The sequence below is a fragment of the Gallus gallus genome, chromosome 4 (genome assembly GCF_016699485.2).
Source record: "Gallus gallus isolate bGalGal1 chromosome 4, bGalGal1.mat.broiler.GRCg7b, whole genome shotgun sequence".
Lineage (NCBI taxonomy): Eukaryota > Metazoa > Chordata > Aves > Galliformes > Phasianidae > Gallus > Gallus gallus.
In genome coordinates, this window is record NC_052535.1 from 90,237,742 (window position 1) to 90,263,626 (window position 25,885).

The 25,885-nt window shown below is 54.6% G+C and overlaps 1 protein-coding gene across 10 annotated transcripts in view; it reads right to left on the bottom strand.

The window, feature by feature from the left end:
* The window catches only part of DYSF (dysferlin), a 61,557-nt gene that overhangs the window by 12,394 nt on the left and 23,278 nt on the right, over positions 1–25,885 (bottom strand). For 4 of the 10 annotated variants that reach the window (XM_025149872.3, XM_025149868.3, XM_025149866.3 and 1 more), the window contains 20 exons: positions 24,572–24,753; positions 23,882–24,022; positions 22,579–22,608; positions 22,422–22,448; positions 22,139–22,180; positions 21,252–21,353; positions 20,469–20,630; positions 18,850–19,015; positions 18,618–18,691; positions 16,560–16,622; positions 12,870–12,968; positions 12,058–12,186; positions 11,462–11,617; positions 10,697–10,788; positions 8,719–8,889; positions 8,324–8,466; positions 6,161–6,300; positions 4,480–4,568; positions 4,168–4,263; positions 1,773–1,914 (listed from right to left, as the gene is read on the bottom strand). In XM_025149872.3, coding sequence (XP_025005640.2) covers positions 1,773–1,914; positions 4,168–4,263; positions 4,480–4,568; positions 6,161–6,300; positions 8,324–8,466; positions 8,719–8,889; positions 10,697–10,788; positions 11,462–11,617; positions 12,058–12,186; positions 12,870–12,968; positions 16,560–16,622; positions 18,618–18,691; positions 18,850–19,015; positions 20,469–20,630; positions 21,252–21,353; positions 22,139–22,180; positions 22,422–22,448; positions 22,579–22,608; positions 23,882–24,022; positions 24,572–24,753 — 2,246 coding nt within the window. The remainder of the gene's footprint in view (positions 1–1,772; positions 1,915–4,167; positions 4,264–4,479; positions 4,569–6,160; positions 6,301–8,323; positions 8,467–8,718; positions 8,890–10,696; positions 10,789–11,461; positions 11,618–12,057; positions 12,187–12,869; positions 12,969–16,559; positions 16,623–18,617; positions 18,692–18,849; positions 19,016–20,468; positions 20,631–21,251; positions 21,354–22,138; positions 22,181–22,421; positions 22,449–22,578; positions 22,609–23,881; positions 24,023–24,571; positions 24,754–25,885) is intronic. The other 6 variants (XM_025149877.3, XM_025149874.3, XM_025149873.3 and 3 more) reach the window with 3 other exon arrangements.

Consider the following 25,885-nt stretch of genomic DNA (forward strand, 5'->3'; position numbering starts at 1 on the left):
TTTACAGCAGCAGTAATGAACCCGGAGTTCAAACAGCACATGGCCAGATCAAAAAATTGCCGGAGCGGAATGCGCCCCGCAAACACAAAGCACGGCTTCTCGTTCATTATTTTTCTCCTTTACAGAGAGGTTTTACAAGCTGTTTATTTTCTGATACGGTGTTGGCAGACATGCGGTCGGAGGAGAATCAATATCAGCACAGTGGGATGTATTTTCTTAAACGGTTTACAGGGGGAGGGGGCTTTTGCTTTTTCAAAGGGGGGATAATTGAATGTAGTACACACTGTACTTTTGATTTGTTTAACATGAAGCGTGAAATGGGTACCGCTGTGATTCTGTCAATCACTTTAACTATCCGGCAATGCATTTTGAAGCCAGGCCTCTTTGCGGGGACCGTCTGGCTCGAGGAGGGGGGGGGGGGGATTCGCCCTGCGTCTTCCACCCCTCCCAACCCAGCCCATGCTGGGACCCACAGAGGAAAAGCTTGGGGGTGCCCCGGGTGAGCTGTGGGGACACCGGTGGTCCCACTGCGAGGAGGTGCCGTTGGGTGCCCCACAGCCGAACCAATCCCAGGTGGTGGTGGGAGGGCAGGGAGGGGGGCTGTGGGGCAGGGAGTGGGGCTGAGCTGTCAGGGAGGTGTCACAGATCGACCATAGGGGTTATCCCTGCTGTCAGCCCCGGCAATACGACTGTTAACCTCCGGGTGATCCAGGCAGGAAATGTAAGCGAGGAGGACTCCCTGCCCTAACGCATTCCTTCAGAGCCAGTCCTTCCACCCAACTGTTCCCTTTCCTCCTTGCAACCCCAAACCCATAAAATCATAGAGTCATAGAATCATACAATGGCCTGGGCTGAAAAGGCCCACAGTGCTCATCCAGTTCCAACCCCCTGCTATGTGCAGAGTCGCCAACCAGCAGCCCAGGCTGCCCAGAGCCACATCCAGCCTGGCCTTGAATGCCCGCAGGGATGGGGCAGCCACAACCAAACCCACATCTGACCACAGCGTTGCACTGACATACCTAAGGAACACCAGAGCAATGCTCAGTGTAGGGTCCAGGAGGCCAAAATCACAGCCGGTTTCTAATCTCCACCTGAAGAACCAGCTCTCTTTTCAGACCAGGAGCATCTTCACCTCCAACCCAAACCGAAGATTTCCATCCCACCCCTGCACAGCAGCACATTCCAAGTGCTGTTCCTCTGCACACCCTGCTGCCAAGCATCCCTTCAGGATGCTGCTCCTTTCTTTTCCCCTTCTTTAGCCTTTTTGTGAAGTTACCATAGAATCGTTTGAGTTGGAAGGGACCTTTAATGGTCATCTAGTCCAACTCCCAGCTCACACAGAGCAATGCCCATTCTGCAGTGCTGGAGACCAGGACAGAGCCAGGGTTGGGTAGTAGGCACATGGTTGGGTAGGCACTAGCCATGTGGTTGGGTAGGCACACGCTTGGGTAGGCACCATCCAACCATCCCATGGGAACATCACCTCCATCTGCAGAGCAGCCCCACTGCTGAGGCCCCACACAACTCAGAGCACTTTGACACTGCTGCACCAACGCTCTGCTGCCTCTATGCCAGAGGGGGGGGATTGGTCTCTCCATACAATATTCTGACCCAACAAATGTGGTGTTCCTCTACGCATAGAGGCAAAACAACCAAAGCACACGGCGCAGGCACTCTCCTCTACACAAACAATAACCTGTTGGCCACTGGCTTGCATTTGGTCAGGCAGATCAGCCCAGAGAAGGCACAAACGTCAGCACAGAGACACTCACCTTCTTTGCAATGCAACACATCTGCTCGGCAGGGAGATAGTCGAAGGGGAAGATGAACCTCCAGTTGAAGTTGCCTTCTCCTCCCATCGACCTGTAGTGCACGTCTGTCTTCTGCTTGTTCTCCTCGTGGCCAACCAGCCAGCTGCAAAACGCAAACACAGGGCCTGATGTGGTGGGATCTCTGTGCCAGGAGGTGTTCCAGAACCGTGGAGATGTGGCATTTGGGGACATGGTGGGGTGGGTTGGGGTCGGACGTGGGGGATCCTGGAGGTCTTTTCCAACTTTAGCTTCTAATCTGCATTGGTGAGAGCTCCTTTCCCCTTTGTAGCCACCCCAACACACTAACACCAGTACTCTTAATGGAGGTGACACAATAAAGAAATGAAGGCCCATTTTTTTTCCTCTATTCTCTATCAGCTTCTTGGGAATGACTCCCTGGAGATCCCAAATGACCAAGGAGCCCTTCCTCATGAAATCCTCACAGGAGTTGGACTCCATGATCCTTATGGGCCCCTTCCAACCTGGGATATTCTATGACTGTACGGCCTCACCTTGCTGTGCCCAGGGTGGTCCCAGCAGCCCCGTTCCACCCCCCCCCCGGTCCTCAACCCATCCACGGACAAATGGAAAGCGTCCCACCACCACTGCAGTTTTCCAGCGGTGAGTTTTGAAAGCGTCAGGTTCTCATTCTGCCCTCCTTCCTCCTCCAAGAGTTTCCAGTCTTCAGCAACCAACAAAAAACCAAAACAAGACAACACATCCGCTCGTGGGATTCTCCCACTGAGCTCAGCACACTTCACAAAACCATTAAGGTTGGAAAATACCACTAATATCATCTACTCCAACCATCAATCCATCCCCACTGTGACCCTAAGTGCCACCTCTACTCTTTACTTCACTTATAAGCTCTCAGAGGACCGAGGCCATCCCATTACTCAGGAAGGCAGGAAGACAAGCTTTAAAGATGCCAAATGATACCACATCAATCACATTAGTGGTGGTTGGCTGGAAGAGGGTTCCAGAAGCTTCTACCCAACCTGCTCAAAGCAAGGCTGCTTTTGTCTCCCAGTATCTTGAAACATCCCAGGAAGATGAGTGAGAGCCTCCCACCTCCCACGCAATCCTCCAGGTCCATCCACGTGGTGAAGGAAAGCTCTACTGGAAATTGGACTATGAAAGCCATACAAAAGCATCCCCCACCTATGAAAGCAACGATGGCTGAGACCTTTTCAGACTATCAATAAATAACACCTTCACTTAACTAAAATAAAAGGCAGGTGGCTTCTTACACAGTACCAAAGCACCTATTCCTTTTCCCTCCCTAAGTGGCTGTCGACAACCTACATATTATCATAGAATCATAAAGGAAGGAAAGGACCTCTAAGATCAAGTCCAACCACCAACCCATGGCCACCATGCCCACTCACACAGTCACAGAATCATTAGGGTTGGAGTGGACCTCCAGGATCACCAACCCATGACCACCATGTGCACTCAGACAACCACAGCATCATTAGGGTTTGAAAAGACTTCTAAGATCCCCAAGCCCAACCCCAACCACCCCACCGTGCCCAATGACCGCGTCCCCAAGTGCTGCATCTGAACACGAAGGCTGTATCCAGTAACAGGAACGGTGCAGCCATATGGGGAAAGACTTTAGGAAGCCAAGCAAGATTTTTTAACTCATTTGCAGCACAGCAAGAGCAAATGGGTCAGGAGGGGTGAGGGACCCCACCAGGCACCGCATGCTCTCGCCTTGCCGTAACCCTCTCCAAGAGCTCCCAAGCCCCGAGGTGCACGGGGAGCGTGGCTGGAGCTGATAACAACACGCTTGATGTGAATTCCAGGTAAGCAGCTCGCATTCTGGATTTACAGGAGGAAAATTAGGATTGTAAAAAAGGGATTTACAGTCTGTTTCAAAATCCTACCTCTTCCTGTGCCTAAATCCAAAGAATGCGCAAAATAAGTGAGTCCCTTGGCTGGGATTGCACCATTTTACACGAGATAAAACATAAATGGAGTCAGGCAGAGAAGGGAATGTGCCAGAGGAGTTGCTGCTGGTTGCCACATTTTTGTGTGTTTCAAGGTAAAAAAAGGGGAATTCCAAATACATATATATATATCAGCTCTGCAATGAAGCCAACCTACGTACATGGAACATCCCTAGGGCTGTCCCGGGAGGGGGATGGGCAGATCCATGCCCTGACAGCAAGGCTGCTTCCCCAAATCTCATCCTTCCATACACAACCATCACGAGCATCCAAGTGCTGGAGGAGCCCCTTCATCCCATGGGGCACACACCGCACCGTGTCACATGGCCGTGTCAACCCCTTTGCTGCCATATTTGAGCTTCCAGGCCAAGGTACCCAGAAGACACAGCAGTGAGGAGGCTCACCCTTTGACATAGATGTCACTCATCTTCTCCCCAGTGATGCTGAGGTCATCGAGGATGACGTCCCTGGTGTTCCAGATGATGCAGCGCAAGTAGAACCTGGACGTGGGATTGAGATGAGAAAGGTGGGAACCTCAGTTTAAAGCCCTCCCAACGGCCTGGCTGTGCTGCTCAGCTGCTTAACCTGACATCTCCAAGTCCCCAACTCTTCCCCCCACGAGGAGAAGGTGCAGGAGCCACCACCACACTGATAGGGAACACAAAGCCAACGCTGCGCCAATGGACCGCACCAACCGGGAAGGGAAGACCGCTCACCTCTTGGCTTTGCGTGGTGTGATGTTGAAAGGGGGGCCAGGCTGACCCAAGGATTTCGGGAACAGGTCCACCCACATCTGTAGCTTTCCCTGGAAAGAAAAGAGGTGAAGTCTGGTGAGCCTCCTGACTGGGTAAGCTTCACTCCTCAGCATGACTGAGCAGTGGCTGCAGGAAATACCAAGTGCTCCCTGGTTTCCTCACTGAAACTACGGTTTCTCTACCAGAAAAGGGTCATTGAGTACTGCATGAGGATTATTTCAGTGATCCTTGGCTATGCATCAATGGCCTGAGATGCATCAGAGGTCATTCTGGAGGATTATTTTAGTGATCCTTGGCTATGCATCAATGGCCTGAGATGCATCAGAGGTCATTCTGGAGGATTATTTTAGTGATCCTTGGGTATGCATCAATGGCCTGAGATGCATCAAAGGTCATTTTGGAGGATTATTTTAGTGATCCTTGGGTATGTATTAATGGCCTGAGATGCATCAGAGGCCATTCTGGACTAGTGAAGCTGCACTCTAGGTTTGCTCTCCACGGCTGAAGATCTCTACTGAGAGCTGACTGAAGGCCAGGTCCATGGGAGGTGTAGGAAACACAAGCAGTTCGCCGATCTTCCTGTGTCACAGCAGCTGCCCTATGGGTTTCTGACCATTGGATGGAGGATGGGACAAAGGGAACAGGATCTCACTCTGCCCTTTCTGGGGAGAGAGCAGCAGAAACACAGATGAAATCTCAACGGGTGTGAGACACGGAGGAAACACCCTCACCAAAAGGTGGGCGTCTGGATCATCTAATCCATGATGGCTGGACCTGATGATCTCAGAGGTCTCCCCAAACCTTAACGATTCTGATTCTGTGACTGTATGAGTGGGCATGGTAGGGATGGGTTGATGGCTGGACATGATGGCCTTAAGAGGTCTTTCCCAACCTTAATGACCTACGATTATATGGGTGGGCGTGATGGTTGGACTTGATCATCTTAAAGCTCTCTTGATGACCTTAACGACTCTGTGAGCTGGCATGGGGGGGATGGGTTGATGGTTGGACGTCCAACATTAATGATTCAGTGATTCAGTGATTCTTTGTCCCCATGGCTGCCCCAACATGACCATAGCACGTGGCAGCTGTAAGGACAGCACAGACCCATTGGCCAGCTGACAGCAGCCACCTCCTGCCTCTAATCATGAATTTCAGCGGGTGAATTAAGGTGGAAAAGTGTTAGAGCAGTTGCCAGGGCATTTATGCCTGCTGGCAGCTTCCCTCTCCCACACTGGACTGGTTAAAAATGAACCAAAGAAGGCGGATCTGCAGAACTGGCTGCATAAACCAGCTTTGCAGCGCAGCTGGAACACAGAAGAGAGATGAGGACGAACGGTTGTGCATTTTGTGATCCAAATGCATAAAAACATAAATGCATGTTAGTGACAGGGGCTGGGCTAAGTACAGATACCCGACTTCTGACTGATGTTGGACAGAAGTCCACTTGGCTTTTGGTTTGGCTAAAAACAGCCACTCTACAATGGCACCAACGCGTCATACCTCTGAGGTCTCGTTCCCACTGCACTGCCAAAGGAGCCTGCAGGATCCTTACCATCCCAGAGGAACTTGAGGCTGCCCCAGCACTGGGTAGGAAGCAGAGGATGCTCCCAGACACCTCCCAGCCCACAGCACAGCTCACCTGCTCGATCTCTGGCTGCAGGGGGCTGTAGAGGGGCCGGGTCTCCACGTGCTCCGGCACCAGCCCTTGTTTCCGCAGTGCATGCAGGGCCAGCCGCTCCTCTGCCGGCCCCAGGTGAGGGTTGGGGGGTTTCCCATCCTCTGCCAAGAGCAAACCAAGAGCAGTGTTACGCCAGGGGAGCAAGCAGCACTATCCCTCCCTTTGCAAACACTGCAAGGACCGCAGGATCTGGGGTTTGGTTCAGCTTGCGGTGCTTCCAACGGTTCAACCCCCCCCAGAATCACAGCAGCTGAGGTTACACCACAGCCCCCACAGCCATAACCCCGCGTGTATCCACCACCCCATCTCCATCCCTCTGTTTCCTTTCCTCCTCGTAACTCCCAGTCCAACCCACGTTGCTCATCACCAGCAGACGTTGCCCATTGCATGCTTAAAGCCCTCCAAGAGAGAGGGAAGGCTCAGCTGCCTTCCTACAGTCGGGTAGGTTGGCCATCAGGAGGGATTTCTGCACGGATAGGGCTCTTGGGCACAGAAACACCATGCCAGAGAGGGGGTGGGGGAGTCCCCATCCCTGCAGGACACGAGGATGTGGCACTGAAGGACGTGGTGCAATGGTGGATGCGTAGCGTTGGGTGACGGTTGGACCCAACAGATGGATGGATGGAATCATTCCCAACTCCACGGCTCTACGAACTAAAAGCAGCCAAGAACTTTGGCTGGGCAGAGAGGAGCGCAGTGGGATGAGCTCCGTGCAACGTCCTCCCCTGCTGGGTTTGGGGTGGCAGTCAGAACGGAGAGGATGGTGGGTCCTGGTCCCCATGGCCATACCGGGACAGCTGTAGGACCTCACCAGGACGGCTGCTCACAGCCACGGCGCTTCAGGGCCGTGCACCTCTGAGGACCTTTGAAATGAAATGCGTTCCATAAATACTATTGCAGCTCCACAGCCTTCAGGTGATGTATCCCAGCTCCTTTCTTGGCGAGACCTTGAAGTGGTTAACTCCAGACAGATGGGCCATTTCCCAAGCAGTGGAAACCTGGCGTGCGTGTGCATGTGTGTGTGTGTGTGTGTGCGTGTGTGTGTGCAGGAGAAGAAAAAGCCCCTCTCAGAAAACAACAAATGTGGGGGTTATGGAATAATGGTTCGGCTGCAGGGCTTGTAAAATCCATGCTCTCGTGTTTAATAGCTTCACTTTATACCGCCAGGTTCAGATCTGACACCGCTCCGCGCACACAGCTGGTTTCCAGATCTCCTCGAGGTCAAGCATCAGACTTTGTTCTGTTTTTTTGAACTGATTGCCATTAAAGCAGAGGAAGGTGAAAGGCAGGGGCTGGGAGAGGGGGGAAGACCCCGCTCGCTTAACACCTCCCCAGCCCTCTCCGAAAGCCTCTCACGTAACAGAAGGCTCTGAAGGAGCCCTGGCTTCCTCCCACACCGGCGTTACAGATCTGTGCCCCAATCCCAGGGCGCAGGTGGGCATCAGCCCTGGGCTGTGCTGCCCGAAGTGCAGCTCCTGGGCCCGGCCGGGGGGTCCCACCTCCACCCCGAGCCCAACCAGCCCTTCCTTCTGCCTCCGGAACCCATCGGATGGGCACCAGTGGATGTTTGGGGGATTTCAGGCGTTCACGTTACTGGGGGTTTGGGGTAAACCAAAAGAACGTCCCTGCTGCATTGGGTGACATCTCCTCCAAGGTGTGAGCTGCAGTGCGCTGCCATCGCGTGTGACATTGTCTCCCCCTAGCGACCCCAGCCCCAAATCACATGGGCTGCGATGGGAGAACATGGGCTAGAGCTTGCCACCAAGGGCAGGACGCTCCCAGCCCCACAAGGGAAGGGTGAGGCTGTGGTTATGGTGGATCATAGGATCATACAATGGCCTGAGTTGAAAAGTACCACAGTGCTCATCCAGTTCCAACCCCCTGCTATGTGCAGGGTCGCCAACCAGCAGCCCAGGCTGCCCAGAGCCACATCCAGCCTGGCCTTGAATGCCTGCAGGGATGGGGCATCCACACCTCCTTGGGCAACCTGTTCAGTGCGTCACCACCCTCTGGGTGAAAAAATGGGAGGTTTGGGTTCAACCCTTGGGTGCATTCCCAACCCCCCGCACCGCCCCCTGCTCTGGGCGAAGGGAATCCACCCACAGCCCCACAGCAGCCCCATACCCAGCTCGGAGAGGATGTACTCCTGCTCCCGGAAGATGAGCCGGTCGGACGTGTAGGTGGGAGCCTTGTAGTGGTGCTGCAGGGAGAAGAGGTGGAGCAGTTGGGAGGGACGGAGCTGGTCTCGCCACTGGTTGGGCCCAGAGCTGGAACCAAAGAGGAGAAAACAGCAGTTCAGCACGGGGCAAAGAACCCCCAAACTCAACAAGGGGCCCATTGGTGAGAGGGGCTGTGCGTCCCACCAGTGTCAGCTGAGTGCCCCAGCAGCCACCAGACCCAACCCCGCTGAAACCGGGGCGCCCATCACCCCAAGGGCTGAGGAAATGCCCCAGGGCCACCTCGGTACCACAGAGCCTCAGCAGCAGCTGTGGAGATCCGCAGCCTGCAGAGATACCCACATGCAGTAGGTCTGGGGAAGCCCACAGCGCGCCCCATATTTCGACAGGAACCGATTCTCCAGGTCGATGACGGTCTCCCCGATCTTCTCATCCTTGGACAGGAGGTCGTAGTCATAGAGTGTGACCTTCAGGTCCTTCTCCAGGGGCAGAGTGCAGCTCAACTCAAACATCCTGTACAACGGAAACAGAGAAACCAGAGAACCACAGAATATCTCGAGTGGGAAAGGACCCGTAAGGATCATCAAGTCCAAATCCTGGCTCCACGCAGCACCACCACCCAAAAATCAGACCATGCATGTCCATGGGATGGGGGTCACGCTGCTGAACCAAACCCTACGCACTGCCCCACCAAAAAGGTGCCACCACTGCACATCTTTGCCCCATGGGTCGGCTCGATGGCTGGACTTGATCTTGAAGGCCTTTTCCCACCTAGCTGACTTTATAACCCCACTGGTGCTGCGCTGCACTGGCTTTGCTGTTGGAGATGCCACCAAGCAACTCTGAGCAAACTGTGGCCTTCCTTAGCTTCTCCATCTGCTGATTGGTGCAGCCACTGCAACAACCAGGGGAGAACAGCAGGCACTGGGAGCCCTCGTCGCCATGGGGTGAGAAAGGGGAGACATGACAGCTTTGGAAAACCATCTGCTCTTTGAGCCCAGAGGGCATAGATCTGAAATAAGGGGCCAAGTGTGATGTCAGCATGGGATGGGCCATCCCCAAAGCCTCCTCACCCTCTTCTGTTGGTCCCAAGCACTGTATTTTGTGCTGTCTCCTCTGCCATCACTACACCAGTCTACGTTCCAACATAACATACAGCAAACCTTCCTCTCCCTCTTCAAATACGGGGTGAAAAGAAACGAGGTACCAAGGCCCTAACAAAGCATGGCATCCAATGCAGACAGAGCCATTGGCCACGGGTATTAGAGATGGGGAAGGACACAGGGTGACAGGACAGCTCGGGTCTCACCCAGCATCACCAGGATCCTCCACTTGCAGCCCCCAGCCAACCCACAGCAGCCTTTAAGGAGGGGAAGTGAGCGATTATGCCACCAATTAAGAGCGCCAGAAGGAGCTGGGGGTCAGCAGAAAGTAATTAACAAGAGCTGGAAGGCAGCCAGGGGAAAAGCTCGTGAAACGGGAGGTTTAACAGCCGCCAGCAGCCAGGACCTCACTGTTACACCGCGCTGTAAAGGCCGAGTGGGAGGTGAGGCCGCCGTCTAGACGGCCCATGGCCGGGAGCCAGCTGCTGCAACAGGGGACGTGCCCCCCTCTGCCCCCTGGGAAAACAGAGCTGCCCTCTCTGCTCAGTCAAAGAGGAGGAGATAACCTGCCTACCCATGGAGCCCTCCAAGCCGTCACCAGGATCCCCACTGCCATCCTTATCCTTTTTGCTCCATCACTGCCTTTGGTGTCCCTCGCTTTCTCCCTCTTTTTTTGGGGGGGGAAGGAGAAACAGCACTGACAGCCTGAGCCGATGAGACCCCGAGGCAACCAGCTGGACCTCACGCACCGTAGGGCCTGGAGGCATTCAAGGCCAGGCTGGATGTGGCTCTGGGCAGCCTGGGCTGCTGGTTGGCGACCCTGCACACAGCAGGGGGTTGGAACGAGATGAGCATTGTGGGCCTTTTCAACCCAGGCCGTTCCGTGATTCTATGAACCATAGTCCTGAAACACAACGCCCTACACAACATCCCAGCTCTCCAAGGAGACCCTATGGGCACGTGGAGGCCGACCACCAGGCTTTGCCCGCTCCCCGTGGTGCCTTCCATCCCTGAGGAATACCCTTATTCTGAAATCAACCTTATTTTTTGCCTGTTATCCAAACTACCACGGGGCAAAAAATGACATCAAGTTGCTTGGTGGGTCAGACTGGGAGCCAAGAGCATGGAAGGGCATGGGAAGCTCTGGCTAGAGCCCAGCTCTATTCCCTCAAAATGACATAGAAACCTCATGGAATCCACGCAGAACCAGAACTTACTTTCCAAAGACAGGCTCCAGCGTAGAGGGGAGGTAATTTTCTTGGTCGTTTATGGATTTCTTTCCCACTGAAATCTTCACATACGGATCGCACTAAAGGTGGGCATGAAAACGTCAGAGCAAGTCATTGCATGGGAAAATGGGATGGGATGGGATGGGATGGGATGGGATGGGATGGGATGGGATGGGATGGGATGGGATGGGATGGGATGGGATGGGATGGGGATGGGATGGGGATGGGATGGGGATGGGATGGGGATGGGATGGGGATGGGGTCAACTCAGAAACAGACTTTCAAACACAAAGGACCCAAAGGTGAAAGTTAAGACTTAATCCCTATTTTCCAGTGGAGCAAAGAGGGTTAAGAAGGATTTTTCTCTGAGTTTTGGGGGGTATTTTTTGTTTGTTTGTTTCAAACTGAAACAAAAAGAGCATTTTTCTTTTTGAACCCACACCATTTTCTTTTCGCACCAGACTGGCAAAGCTCAGCCAAGAAAGCACATCACAGGATGTGAATGCCATCGTTTTCCCTTCCTTTGGTACCGAGGTAAAAATCAAATCAAATCCAATCTCCTTAGGCCATTTTAACCACTCCTCAGGATGGGGGAAGAGTCAGCTGCTGGGGTTCCCAGATGGTGCAGTGGAGGAAGAAAGAAGGGGGACCGTTCCTTTTGCTGTCAGCACCATCCTGATTTGCAAACTTTGGTCACCCATCGTGGTGATGTGCTCGGAGCTGGGGGTTCCCAGCAGCCCCACAGCAGCGTACCTTCCCATTGGCATCCTTGGGCTGCAGACCGAAGGCACGGATGATGTAGACCCTGACGAGACACTCCTGGGGACCCCTGGCTGGCAGTTGGTGGAACTGCCGCGGCGGCAGCGGCACGCGTGGGTCATCGGGCAGAGGGTAGATTTTGAAGGAGCCCTGAGAAGGACAGATGTACTCAAACACACTGCGGATGGGATCGTGCAACAGCTCACAGAGGTGGCTGGGACAGCACCTCCCTGCCCTCCTAGCCACGCTCTGCAATGCACGCAGGTTCCCATTGGCCTTCTTGGCCACCAGGGCACCCTGCTGGCTCATAGTCAACTATTGGTCAACTGACGGTCAACCACTGGTCAACCAGACTATTTGTGTCACCTTCTCGGCCACCAGGGCACCCTGCTGGCTCATGGTCACCGTTTGGTCAACCGCTGGCCAACTGTTGGTCAACCATTGGCCACCAGGACTGCCAGGTCCTCCTCCGCAGAGCTCCTCTCCAGCAGCTCAGTCCCCAACCTGTACAGTTGTTGAGGTTGTTCCTCCCCGGGTGCAGGACCCTTTGCTTGCCCTTACTGAACCCCACCAGGTTCCTCTCTGCCCACCTTGAACTCGCCCACAACTGAGGGGTCATCGTTGGCATCCTGCGCCCGGCCGCGGTACAGCCTGAAGGTGTGGCAGAAGTCAGAGAGCTGCTCGAAGGCCTCCACGCGCTCCAGCTCCGTCTCATAGACCTGGGGAAGGAGAAGCAGAGGGCAGCTGAGTCCCAGCAGATCCAGGACAAGAGTGACCCTGAAGGCAGCACCACCCAACGGGACAGAGACATCCCTGCCATCCCCACGTGAAGATCAGAACTTTGGCAACCCTGCAAAAACAAAAAGTGCATCACAGAAGCTCCAGACCGTGCCAAGGTGGCCCCAAGGGTCATCCGTGAGCTACACTGCTCCTTGCTGGGAGCATTTCCCTTCGGACCAGGAAGGTTTACTCCGCTTTGGTCCTACTTGGATTCTGTGTTATTTTTGGCACTCTTTGCAGTGGGTCACCTAAATCCCCACCACCACCACCCCTCAGCAATCTCCACCTCTCCTTGTTCTCCCCAGGGCAGCAGCACTCCCATTCCCATTCCCCCCTGTCCTCCACCACTTAGTGAAGCAGCAAAACCTCGAAGGCTGCAAAGTGGAAAGCTACCAAAACACACTTTGCAAGGAAAGTCAGCTTTTCAAGACAGAATAGATATAGTCATTTGTAACAACAAAACCACCGCTCTGAATTGCGCTCTGGGGAAAATCGTCACATGTTTGGTTTTTTTTTTCCCCTTGGAAGAAAGAAAGGCTCAACAATCAAAAACAAAACCAAAGTCAGTGGAGGAACATCACAGCTGGGGTGCAGCAAGCTGGACCCAACGCAGGCCACTTACCTGCAGGGTGTCAAAGCCCTTCTCCAAGTAGGAGCCACACTTCTCCCTCTCTCCTGTGGAAGCGTAGAATTTGCTCCACCAGTCAATGAATTCTTCCTCCTGGTGTCAAAGAACAGCACAGTGACACAAAGAACGGCACAGTGATGCATCTCCGTGAGCACAGCCCAGCGGCGACAGCAGCGCTTCCCAGGGCTGAGCTTATCCCCACCGGTGGGGCTCAGAATCACAGAACGTGAGGGATGGAGAGCTCTGAGATCCCCACGGTGCCATGGAGGAGCGTTTGCCCCATCTGCTGTTCAAACAGCATTTCAGCTCTGGGGACGCCGTTCCAAGAAGAGAACGTTTTTACGAGAGCACCGCTTCTGAAAGCTGCACAGGCAAAGACGAAGGGGCTCTGACTGCGATTCCTGAAACATTCCTGAAAAATAATGATGTCTTATTTTAGAAGTCCGCAGAATTCCATCACACTGACCTCATGGAGGAATCGTAACGGAGGTTTATTGGGTTTATATTTTAAGCCAGCGGTGCAGACTCTAAATTGCTGTCTTGAATAGACATTGTTTTTAATAGCAATATTACATAAATTAACTCCAAGGCCTCCGTGCCTCCCTTTTTTTTTTAATATTATTTTTATTTTTTTAAATGCTGCCTTTCATCGCTTCCCCCCTTTTTATTGTTCACAAAGCCACGCTCCGACCACCGCGGCTTTACTGCGACATTCCACAGGTACTGAGTTACAAAGAAAGCACTCAGGCCAATCCGGCGCCTCACCCATGGCATCTTCTGCACCCGGAGACAGAGCCAGGTTAGATAATTCTGCTGATTTCTACTGATGGAGGGGAAAAGAGCAGCGGGAATGTTAATTGTGAAGGATGTTAATCCGTCCAGATGGAAAAGCCAGGGGGTGACGGCTGCACCACGAGAGCGAATGGTTGGGGATTCGGTTCAGCCGTTGGGTGACAGCCAACAGCATCCCCGGGGTTTTCTCTTGGATGTGGTTTGGGATGGAAGAGGGACAGGGGCTGTTTCAGCCACAGGAAGCCTGAGTGGGATCCCATCAGCGACCCCGCATCTCCCCGAACACCCGGGGTCTCAGGAGAGCCCTCAGCAGGAGGGTATCCCTGTACTGACAATCCCATAGGCCATCTCCCAAACAAAGAAGTTTGGATTCAAAACAAATTCCTTTACAATCAGAACTTCACCCGCACGCTGCAGGCCCCTTTGAAGATACAGCATCCTGGATCCCCCTCCAGATTACCCAGAGGAGGTTGAGCTGTGATGGATCTCGGTGTAGGACTTTACCCAGGGGGCACAGACGTGGCTGAGCACGTAGCTGCTGGGGGTGAAGAGTGAGAACAGGACCCTGCAGTTATAGACAGAAGGGCCTCACAGCAAGAAGAGGGAAAGTAGCTTCACAAAGTAGAAATAAGAGGCAAATAGAGATAGTTCATGTAGAGAGTGTTAGAAAACAAGGGATTCCAAGCACTTTCACAGGCACTAGGTTTGGAATAACAAGGAGGATGAAGGCCGTAAAGATAAGGACTGGAGAGCAGCTCAAAAACATTTGGCAGGGAGGTGATTGGGTGTCTACAGGGCAAGCTGAAGCCGGTTTGGGGGATGCCCCCCCTTTGGGGTCAGAAGTTTGCAGTGAGGAAGACTACGAGCCTTCATCATCACGACCTACTACGCACGTGCATGGGGGGGGGGACTGCATGCTCATGGGCTCTCGGGAATGTAATGAATATGTATCCGAATTCCTGTCAACTACTGATTATGTATTAGTTCGACCTATATCTATAGCACAATTTCTCCTGACGGTGTGCAAGTTAGGTGGAGCGATCCCCCTTGCACCAGGGAGTACATGCGTCACCAATTAACACATGCCTGCTCTATATCCTTACTGGCTATAGGGTCTGATTGTCGCACGTCAGGGGCTCTAAGCTCCTTTCCTCCTCTAAGCCCCTCAATGCAGACCTGCTGTCCAACACAGCCCAACCTAACTCAACACAGTACAACTCAACCCAACCCAACTCAACACTATGCAACACAACTCAACACAATGCAACACAATCCAACACAACACAACCCAACTCAACTCAACCCAACCCAACTCAACCCAACACTATGCAACCCAACTCAACACAATGCAACACAATCCAACACAACACAACTCAACTCAACTCAACCCAACCCAACTCAACCCAACACTATGCAACCCAACTCAACACAACGCAACACAATCCAACTCAACTCAACCCAACTCAACCCAACCCAACACAACCCAACGCAACACAATCCAACTCAACTCAACCCAACCCAACCCAACTCAACCCAACCCAACTCAACCCAACCCAACTCAACCCAACACAACACAACTCAACACAACCCAACTCAACCCAACCCAACTCAACCCAACCCAACTCAACCCAACACAACCCAATGTGTTTCACAAGATGCATTGGTCAGATCATTTCAGCCTGGAGCAAAAGGAGCTGTGGAAAGCTGAGGAGTTGCCTTGGAATGGGTGTGTTGGGTTCTGGGGAACCTCAGCCACATCATAGGCGGGGAAACCGAGGCACAGACAAGTTACTGGCCGGACAGCAAAGCCAGGAGCAGAGCAGGTATGGGAGAACTGAAATCCTAATTGTTATTTTTGCCCTTCTAATTTTTGCCACGTGTCTCTGTGGGAGTAATAGATAATTACAGCACTAATAAATATTGCCTCTAGAGGAGCTGAGCCGCTACCCCAGAGTCAGACATCCCCACAGCTCCCATCTGGGCAGCAGATTCCCTGCTGGGAGGAAGCTCTGCAGCTGGGATAAGCAGATCTCTGCCGGAACAGCTCGGCCCTTTATGGGTTCACCTCCCCAGATGTTGGTTATCGTGTTTCTGCAGATGGTGCCCTGGGACTCAGCCTTAGAGAACACCACATCTGCACTCCTCCTCTGCTCCAGCGTGTGTCCCAGCCAGGAGACCCTGCCCAAGGCACTGGGATGGATGGGTCACCCTACACCCAGGGAGCTGAGGAAGCCTTTTCCATGCTCATCACTTCCCCACATCCCTCGCCTCAAGCTCTTCCCAAGGAGGAATTTGCCCCCGGGTTATCCTTGGCTTATCCTGATCCTTCAGCCCACTGCAGAGACCTGCCCCGAGCGTGTCCCATAGCACTGCCATGGCTGTCCCCAAGCACATCCCATGCCCCAAGCGCATCAACAGCAGTGCCATGGGGTGTCCCCAAGCATGGACAGAGCACCAGGAGAACAAAGCCAGCCAGAGCACTGGGGACAGCTGGGCTGCAGCACGGGCCATTGGCAACCGCTTCCATCAGGAGATATCCAACACCAAGAGGCCTTCCAGCTGATGGTAACAGGATAAGCCGTAAAATACGTGCTTTGATTTTGGAACCAGCCAACACAGCAAATAACCAATCATTCCAAATAGTTTACAGATTCTGAAGGCACCCATCCAAAGCAGGTCAAAAGCACGGAGCTTTGCAGACACCTCCCTCTGTCCCGTGTTTCCATGGGACCCCAGAGGGATGGCTCTGGCGGGACATCCACGCAACATCTTCTTCAGCATCGTCCCGTTGCAGAAAGAAACGTCTCTATTTTTGCAGATCTTTACATACATACACACGTACAGTTCATTAAAGCAATTAATCAAGCAAGTTAGAAATGAAGCAATACCTACTTGAGGCTCGGACCTAGAAGCTGGCGGGTTAATTAGCGCTGAGCTGGTCACGCCCTCCACAAGCTACAAATTAAAATGATTGGTTAGCAACAGGGTTAGAGAAACAATGGTTAACAGACAAAAGCACACTGCAGGAGAAGTGGTGTCCGTCCCAACACAGGACAGCACCTCCTCCTATGAGCCAAAGGCCCGCGGAGTGGGGCGCCATAACACAAGGGCTTGGGGTCCAACTGGGCACATGGTGGAGTTTGGGTCAAGCAGAGAACACGGTGCTCACAGCTGTGCTGTGAGGGATGAGTTGGTAGTTGGACTTGTTGACCTCAGAGGTCTTCTCCAACCTTAGTGCTCCTGTGATTCCGGCTTGGTGGGGATGGGTTGGGGTTGGACTGGATGGTCTTAAGACGTCTCTTTCCAACCTTAATGTTTCTACAGTTCTCTGAGTGGGCATGGTGGGGGTGGGCTGGGCTTGGACTGGGTGGTCTCGAAAGTCATTTCCAACCTTAATGTTTCTACAGTTCTATGAGGGGGCGTGGTGGGGATGGGTTGGGGTTGGACTGGGTGGTCTTAGCGGTCTTCTCCAAACGTAATGGTTCCCGGACTCTGTGAACCCTGTGATGGTTTTGTCAACAAGAAGAGAACTTCTGCAGGTGGGCCTTGGGGTTGTCTTTCCTGCTCTGCTTCCCACAGGGATGAGGAGCAAGGAGAGAGCGTGGAGGACAAGGAGAGAGCGAGCAGGGCTGAGCCACACCACGCATGTGGGAAGGCCACCCGCATGCACGCACTCAGTCCTTGCACAGCCAAACCACGTGTGGATCCTACGGAGGAGCAAAGCACAAAGGCTGAGCCCAGAAGATCCCGCTGCAGAAATACTGCTTTTGTGTGAGCCCCAGGAGCTGCTTTTCTTTGCATTTGCTAACTGCAGTACTGCACACAGCCTGGCTTTAAGCAGACCCGGGGCTGAACCCCTCCCTCCGCTGGGATGCGATGCACCACGCAGCCTCAGAGCAGAGAGGTTTTGCATCTGCTCGTTTCCTCTCTTTCAGACGGGGACAACACTGCGGTCCTTTGTTCCCATCACCCAGCAGGGGGATGGAGGCCAAGCTGGGCAGGCCAGGGAGCAGCTCCAGAGCCACACACGGTGCACACCTGGGAACTGTCCCCATCCTTGTGAAACTGAGGGCTCCTTCACCCCCCCCGACCCCTCTGCGGGTGTGGGACCACCAGCACGGCCATCACCCAACCTCTGAGCGCGGGAGGAGTGGGGTCAGGGCCAGGATTTGGGGTCGGGGAGGGAGATGGTGGGAATTCTGGGGTTGGCTTTCCGGGAACAAACTGCTGCCTCCTCCCTCGCTCCCAAACAAAGGGCAGAACTGAAAGAAACAAAAGGAGGAGAATCTATCTGGGGTCCGACCGAGCCGCTCAGCTCAGCGCAGCTCAGCTCGTGGCAGGGGGGTTGTTTTGGAAATGTTTGCTTTGGTAAAGAAGGGCCGAGCCTTGCACTCTGAAAATGCTGAAAAGGAGCACTCTGGCCACCTCCCTCCTCTCCAGGGCTGGCCCAAGGCTCAGATGTTTTCAGTGGGCTCACAAGTGGCCCAAAGGCTCGAGGCATCTACTGGGGGGACGGAGACCCCCTGCAGCCCCGTGCCACCCCATCCTGAGGGTCCCACTGCAATGGATGCAAGAACACCGTGCCAGAAATCCTCCATTTTGCTGCTGCAGAGCCAACCCTCGTGCAGGAGGATATTGCAGAAGGGCAAGCAGGGAACAAAATGCTCCTCAGTGATCCAAACAGGTTTGCAAAGGCAAAAAAAACAAAGGCTCACAGCGACACATTCCAGTGCATGGCATGAAGATGGCCGGGAGTGAATAGAAAGGGATGCATCCCCGTATTCCTGGGTTTGGTGGGACCAGGGGGACCCACACAGTGCCCACACCACTGCAGCCCCTCCGCTCCTCACAGTGCTCCATCCTTTCCACCCACGGCCCAGCAATGCCCTCCTGGATGTCCCACTGCTCCCATACCAACAAACTGAGGAAGCGTTGCAACTTTCTCCATACCTGGGTGGGAAGGAGAGGCTCTTTGTCATCAATGTCAATGAGGACATCATCCCTGGGCGTGAGGCTCACATCATCTGCAATCAGGGCAAGGACAAAGATGAGCTCCAGCTGTTAGAGACCCTCAAAGCCACCTCCTGATCGAGCTCCAGGAGCAACCTCAGCCATGCCCACGTGGGGCACGCTGGCTGTGACACATCCCAACGGAGCCCCCCCAGAGCTCCTCCCCACATACCTGCCTGCTCCTGGGCACCATCCGTCTCCTCACCATAGGGGTCACAGTAGAATTCCTCCAGTGAGCGGATGGTGCACTGCCCCACCACGGGCCTGCGGCCGAACGGACGGTTGTCGATGATTTTGATGATGATGGGGGGACTGTAGAGGCTCTCGCTGGGCAGACGCTGTGGGCGCAGGGCAAGGAACGTGTAAACAAATGGGGAAAAGTGGGCTTTTATATGGGACCTCCAGAAATCCCTGCCAGCCCCTCCAACTTATTAAAAGTTCTTCATGATGAAGGTGATGAAGCACAGGAGCTGTACCTTCCAACCCAAACCATTCTATGGTCCTACGAAGGTCCCTTCCAACCCAAACCATTGGTCCCATGAAGGTGCCTTCCAACACAAACCATTCTATTGTCCTATGAAGATCCCTTCCAACCCAAACCATTCCATGGTCCTATGAAGGTCCCTTCCAACCCAAACCATTCTATGGTCCTACGAAGGTCCCTTCCAACCCAAACCATTCTATTGTCCTATGAAGGTCCCTTCCAACCCAAACCATTCTATGGTCCTACAAAGGTCCCTTCCAACCCAAACCACTCTGTGGTTCTATGAAGGTCCCTCCCAACCCAAACCATTCTATGGTCCTACGAAGGTCCCTTCCAACCCAAACCATTCCGTGGTCCTATGAAGATCCCTTCCAACCCAAACCACTCTGTGGTTCTATGAAGGTCCCTTCCAACCTAAACCATTCTATGGTCCTATGAAGATCCCTTCCAACCCAAACCATTCTATGGTCCTATGAAGGTCCCTCCCAACCTAAACCATTCTACGTGTCTGTGAAGATCCCTTCCAACTCAAACCACTCTGTAGTTCTATGAAGGTCCCTCCCAACCTAAACCATTCTACGTGTCTGTGAAGATCCCTTCCAACTCAAACCACTCTGTGGTTCTACGAAGGTCCCTCCCAACCCAAACCATTCTGTGGTCCCATGAAGGTCCCTCCCAACCCAAACCATTGGTCCCATGAAGATCCCTTCCAACCCAAACCATTCTATGGTCCTACGAAGGTCCCTCCCAACCCAAACCATTCTATGGTTCTATGAAGGTCCCTTCCAACCCAAACCATTCCATGGTCCTACGAAGGTCCCTTCCAACCCAAACCATTCTGTGATCCTATGAAGGTCCCTTCCAACCCAAACCATTCTATGTGTCTATGAAGATCCCTCCCAACCCAAACCATTCTATGGTCCTACGAAGGTCCCTTCCAACCCAAACCATTCCATGGTCCTACAAAGGTCCCTCCCAACCCAAACCATTCTGTGGTTCTATGAAGGTCCCTTCCAACCCAAACCATTCCATGGTCCTATGAAGATCCCTTCCAACCCAAACCACTCTGTGGTTCTATGAAGGTCCCTTCCAACCCAAACCATTCTATGGTCCTATGAAGGTCCCTTCCAACCCAAACCATTCTATGTGTCTGTGAAGATCCCTTCCAACTCAAACCACTCCGTGGTTCTATGAAGATCCCTACCAACCCAAACCCTTCTGTGATTCCCTCCAGCTCGCAATGATTCTGTGGTTCTAATGATTGTCCAAACCAGCTCTACCAGCCAACCCCACGAAGAGGTCCTCACCACTTCCATGAAGAGCACACAGACATCAAAGTTGGGGTTTTTCTTGACGTTCTTGATGACACAGGACTGCACGAGCTGCCCCCCGCACTCCACCAGCAGGCTGGGTGAGGTGACGCTGGCCAGCTGGTAGCTCTTGAGGTTCCTCAGCCCCCAGGCCAGGATCTGCAGGGCAAAGGGAACAGGGAGAAAAGACTGAGCCAAAGGCCTTCCTCTGCATCTGCCTTCAGCCTCTCAAGCAATTGAAGACCATCCAGGTGGGCAGAATGCTGCTGGGAGAGCAACGAACCAGGTCCACAACTGCTTATCTATCAACAAAGCATCTCTGTTTGGGGTAACCATCGTCCTGACGTGAGGCAGATTTGCATTCTAAAAAGCAAGGGTGCTGTGCCCAGGACCTGAGCATCCCATGGAGCTCACTGCCCCGGCCCCAGCTTGGTTGGAGCCTTCTCATCACCCCAGAAGTAGGAAGAGTGCCAACTGCATGAAAGGAACAGAGGATCAGTGGAAACCTGTTGGTCCACTGAGACAGCTACATCCGATAGGAGTGGAAGGCACGTGGTTTATCCACGCAGGGCAAACCTAGAGCCAAATTTGCTGTGTTATAATGGTACAGGGAGATCTCCGGTTGGTATCTCATGGGCCGAACCATTCCCCAGCCCTGTGCCCATGGAGCTGCCTTGCAACCCATTTCAGTGTCACCCCCAAGCAGGGATTCCCATTAAGGATGCCACCCTACCCATGTCACCCTCTTGCTGGCCACCCCACACACTCCCTGCCACTCACCTCGATGGCCGTGCGCTGCAGGACCGGTTTGATCCCTTGGGGGACCATGAAGATGTTGGGTTCCCGTTGGGGCGGTGGGTAGGGCAGGTCAGAGTCCTCAGACTGAAAACCAAAGAGTAACAGCATCAGGTTGGGCCGCCATGCCCATCGCCCTCCCATTACGGCCCCTCAGAGCCCCCATTTTCTGCTAAAGTCATCTCCATCCTGATGGAGGAGGAGGAGGAGATGAAAACCACAGCTATCCAGCACCAGTTACTGGGAGGGATGGAGAGCAGGGATGGAGCAGCAGCAGAAGAGGGTGGGTTAGCACAGCACAGCTCCTCGAGCAGGGCAGGGATGCTGCGACGAGCCCCCCAAGTGCCACCAGAGCACCACGGTGGGTCAGAGGGCACTCAACAGCATCACCAAGGAGGTCCAACCATCAGAGGTCAATGCCACAGCCACGCACCCATTAATTTAAGCCCTGAGGTTCCCACTGCCTGTAGGCATTGGGACTGGGCTCAGGTAGAGCCCTCTGTGCAGGCTGTGGGCAGAAGGATGCACCCACCACTTTGCCAGCAGGTGAGGGCTCCAAAATTTTCCCCCATAGAGCAGGGAGGGGGGACCCAGATTTCCCTGACCGCCAACGCAGGTTGGGCTCTGCACCCCTCCATCAGGAAGGAGCCTGATGGATCACCCGGCTCATTAATTACTGAGAAGGGCACCAGAGACTCGGGGTGGCATGGGGGTTGGGGTCAGCCATTCAGATGCAGCCCTGGGGGGTCAGTCGGATGGGGACCCTGTGGGGCAGGAGGGCCAGGCTGTGCGGGGCCCTCTGTGGGGTTTCCAGGCCGAGGCAGAGGAAGGGAAGGGAGGGGAGGGGAGGAAGGGTTTGAGCACAAAGGTACCCATCGGAGGAGCCCCTCGTAGAACAAGGCAGGGGCACAGAGCTGCAGTGCCCCGTCCACACACAGCAGCAGCAAGGAATGGAGGAGAAAGAGCAGAGAGAGGGTTACTTTGGCACGCTGCCTTCGGTGGGGCACAGCACCTCATGCACGCTCATCCCACCAGGGCTGCCCACCACCAATGTGCCATTGGGAGCCCACCTCCCTCCTGCATTACTAAAAGCCCAGCACAATGGATTGTGGAAGTGGACTCCCCCGTGACGATGAGGAGATGGGAGGGACTCACCTCATCCAGAGCGGAGGACAGCTCATTCTGTTTGGGGAACAGAAGGAGATTAGCAAATGAGAGCAACTCTCACCCCCGAGCCCATCCTAACGCTCTTAAACCAAAGGGAAAAGGACGTGTTCCACTTTGCTGCCCATTCTGAGGAGGAAGGCATTACCTCGAAGCCAGGGATGTGGTGGACAGCCGGCTGTGGAGGAAACACACACGATTTCCATTCGTGCTCCCGGGGACGGCAAACAGCAGAGCCCTCCCCCAAACCCAACACCGGCCCCCAAATCCCTGGCAGAGGGCAGGGCTCTGCCTGCAGTGGGGAGCGCAGCAGGACCCCCACCCAAGGGCTCAACCCTGACTCCTGCAGGTCCTGCACGGGGTGAGGAGGGGGTGGACATCACCTCCCCCCGGCCCACCAGCAGCTGCAGACCCACGTGGAGGCAGCAAGCAATAGCACAGCCAACATCAGCAGCCCTGGGGGGTGCAGCCCCAGTCCCCACAGCAGCCCCAATCCACGCAGCGGGGCAGGGGTCCAGATCACCTGCAACGGCTGCAGAACGCAGGCAGTGGGGTGCTCCTGCAGGAGCAGCAGCTGGACCTGCAGCCCTGCAGGAGGAGGATGCAGGAGGAACAGGACATGCATCCATGCAGCAGGAGGAGCACCGGGAACCTGCATCCTTGCAGGAGGAGCAGCAGGACCTACATTGGTGCAGAAGGAGCAGTGGGATTTGCATCCATGCAGCAGGAGGAGCGCTGGGACCTGCATCCCTGCAGGAGGAGCAGCAGCAGGATCTACGTTGGTGCAGGAGAAGCAGCATCTGCATCCATGCAACAGGAGCAGCAGTGGGACACGCATCCCTGCAGGAGGAGCAGAGGGACCTACAGTGGTGCAGGAGGAGCAGCAGGACCTGCATCCGTGCAGCAGGAGGAGCAGCGGGACATGCATCCCTGCAGGAGGAGCAGCGGGACATGCATCCCTGCAGGAGGAGCAGTGGGACATGCATCCCTGCAGGAGGAGCAGCAGAAGGACATGCATCCCTGCAGGAGGAGCAGCAGAAGGACATGCATCTTTGCAGGAGGAGCAGCAGGACATGCATCTCTGTAGGAAGAGCACTGGGAGCTGCATCCCTGCAGCAAGAGCAGAGGGACGTACACTGGTGCAGAAGGAGCGCTGGGACATGCATCCCTACAAGAGGAGTAGCGGGAGCTACATTGGTTCAGAATCCGCATCCACGCCACAGGAGCAGCAGAGGGACCCGCATCCCTGCAGGAGGAGCAGCAGGACATGCATCCCTGCAGGAGCACCGCCGGGACCCGCAGCAGCACTCCAGCACGTGGATCAGCACCAGCCCCCATCCCGCCGCTCTGCTCATTGCGCACCGACGCTGGGAAGCTGCTGAGCCCAGAGGGGACAACAGCGCTGAGAACGGCCGCAACACTGCTGGGGTGGAGCGGGAGGAGAGGCTCACCTTCTCCCTCTGGATGAGCTCGAAGGCAGCCAGCAGCTCGCCGACGTTCCTGCCGCCTTTGAGCATGGGGTGCCAGGAGAGGCGCGGCGCGCGCTGCAGGCTGGGCCGGCACACGCAGCGCCCCATGAACTCATCAGCGCCCTGAGAGCAGCAGAGATGTCAGCGCTGCCCATCCCCAGCAGAACCACACGCTCACTGCGGGGCATGGAACTTAAGGAGGGGGTGAGGATCCTCTGCCAGTTCCCACAGCAGGAGCTCCAGATGTGATACGGAGTGGCATCACGGAGCGCCCGGAGCGGGAAGGGGTGATCCGTAGGGATCGTTGAGATGCATAGGGGATTTTGGGGGGCTCTGGGCACAGGCTGCCCATGGAGGTGGGGGTGGAGTCGTCCTGGAGGTGTTAAAGAGATGTGGCACTAAAGGACAGGGTCGGTGGGCACGGTGGGGTGGGCTGGGGTTGGACTTGGGGACCTTGGAGGTCTTCTCCGACCTGAATGGTTCCATGATTGAGCCCAACCCAAGAGCTGTATCAGCAGCTGGTCTGGTGAGGATTGGGGTTATCCCCTCCCCCCCCCAAAATGCTGTCACTAGAAGGCATGTAGGATGCATTGGGCAGCCGAGCACACAGCCCCACCTGTGGTACCCCAACCCCTCCCACCACGAGGGCCCACCTCGTGCCCACACACTCACGTAGGTGTCGTGGTCGTATATCTCCACCACGATGCTGGGAGGGCAGTCAGACACGTTCTTGGGGTCTCCGAAGATCTCTATCTCGTAGAAGATGAGCGTCTGGTCCCACGTGGGGTTCAGGGTGTTCTTGATCACCACCGTCTTCTGGCTTTGGTGGAGGAAGGAAACGATGGCATAGGGGTCTGCAGGGGGGACACAGAGGGCCAAGGGTGAATCCCAGCCACCTTGGGAGGAGAAGGCGGACAACAGCCATACAGAGCCCCGTGTCTGAGAACAGAGCGTGGGCTGAGGGAGCAACGGCCATCCCAGCGTGTCCCAGGCACCGCCAGCTCACAGCCCCACACAACACTATTCTCAGCTGGGGGACCTCCCCATCGAAATGTCCTCTGGTGTGGACCTCAGCCTGTGTGAGGGACCATCCTTAAGCTCCATGAGGAACCATCCTTAAACTCCATGAAGAACCATTATTAACAATTCCCAACTTCCATGAGGAACCATTCCCAACTTCCATGAGGAACCATCCTTAAACTCCACGAAGAACCACCCTTGACCTTCATGAGGAACCATCTCCACCCTCCACAAGGAACCATCATCCAACATCCATGAGGAACCATTCCCAACTTCCATGAGGAACCATCCTTAAACTCCACGAAGAACCATCCTTGACCTCCATGAGGAACCATCTCCACCCTCCACGAGGAACCATCACCCAACCTCCATGAGGAACCATCATCCAACCTCCACGAGGAACCATCATCCAACCTCCACGAGGAACCATCCTTAAACTCCATGAAAAACCATCCTTGACCTCCATGAGGAGCCACCCTTAAGGTCCATGAGGAACCATCTCCAACCTCCACAAGGAAACATCCTCAGCCTTGATGAGGAACCATCCCCAACCTCCATGAGGAATCACCTCCAATCTCCACAAGGAACCATCCCAAATATCCATGATGAACCATCTCTGCCCTCCACAAGGAACCATCTCCAACCTCCATGAGGAACCATCCTCAACCATCCTCAACCTCCACGAGGAACCATCCCCGACCTCCACGAGGAACCATCCCCGACCTCCACGAGGAACCATCCCTGACCTCCACGAGGAACCATCCCCGACCTCCACGAGGAACCATCCCCGACCTCCACGAGGAACCATCCTTAACCTCCACGAGGAACCATCCCCGACCTCCACGAGGAACCATCCCCGACCTCCACGAGGAACCATCCCCGACCTCCACGAGGAACCATCCTTAACCTCCACGAGGAACCATCCCCGACCTCCACGAGGAACCATCCCTGACCTCCACGAGGAAC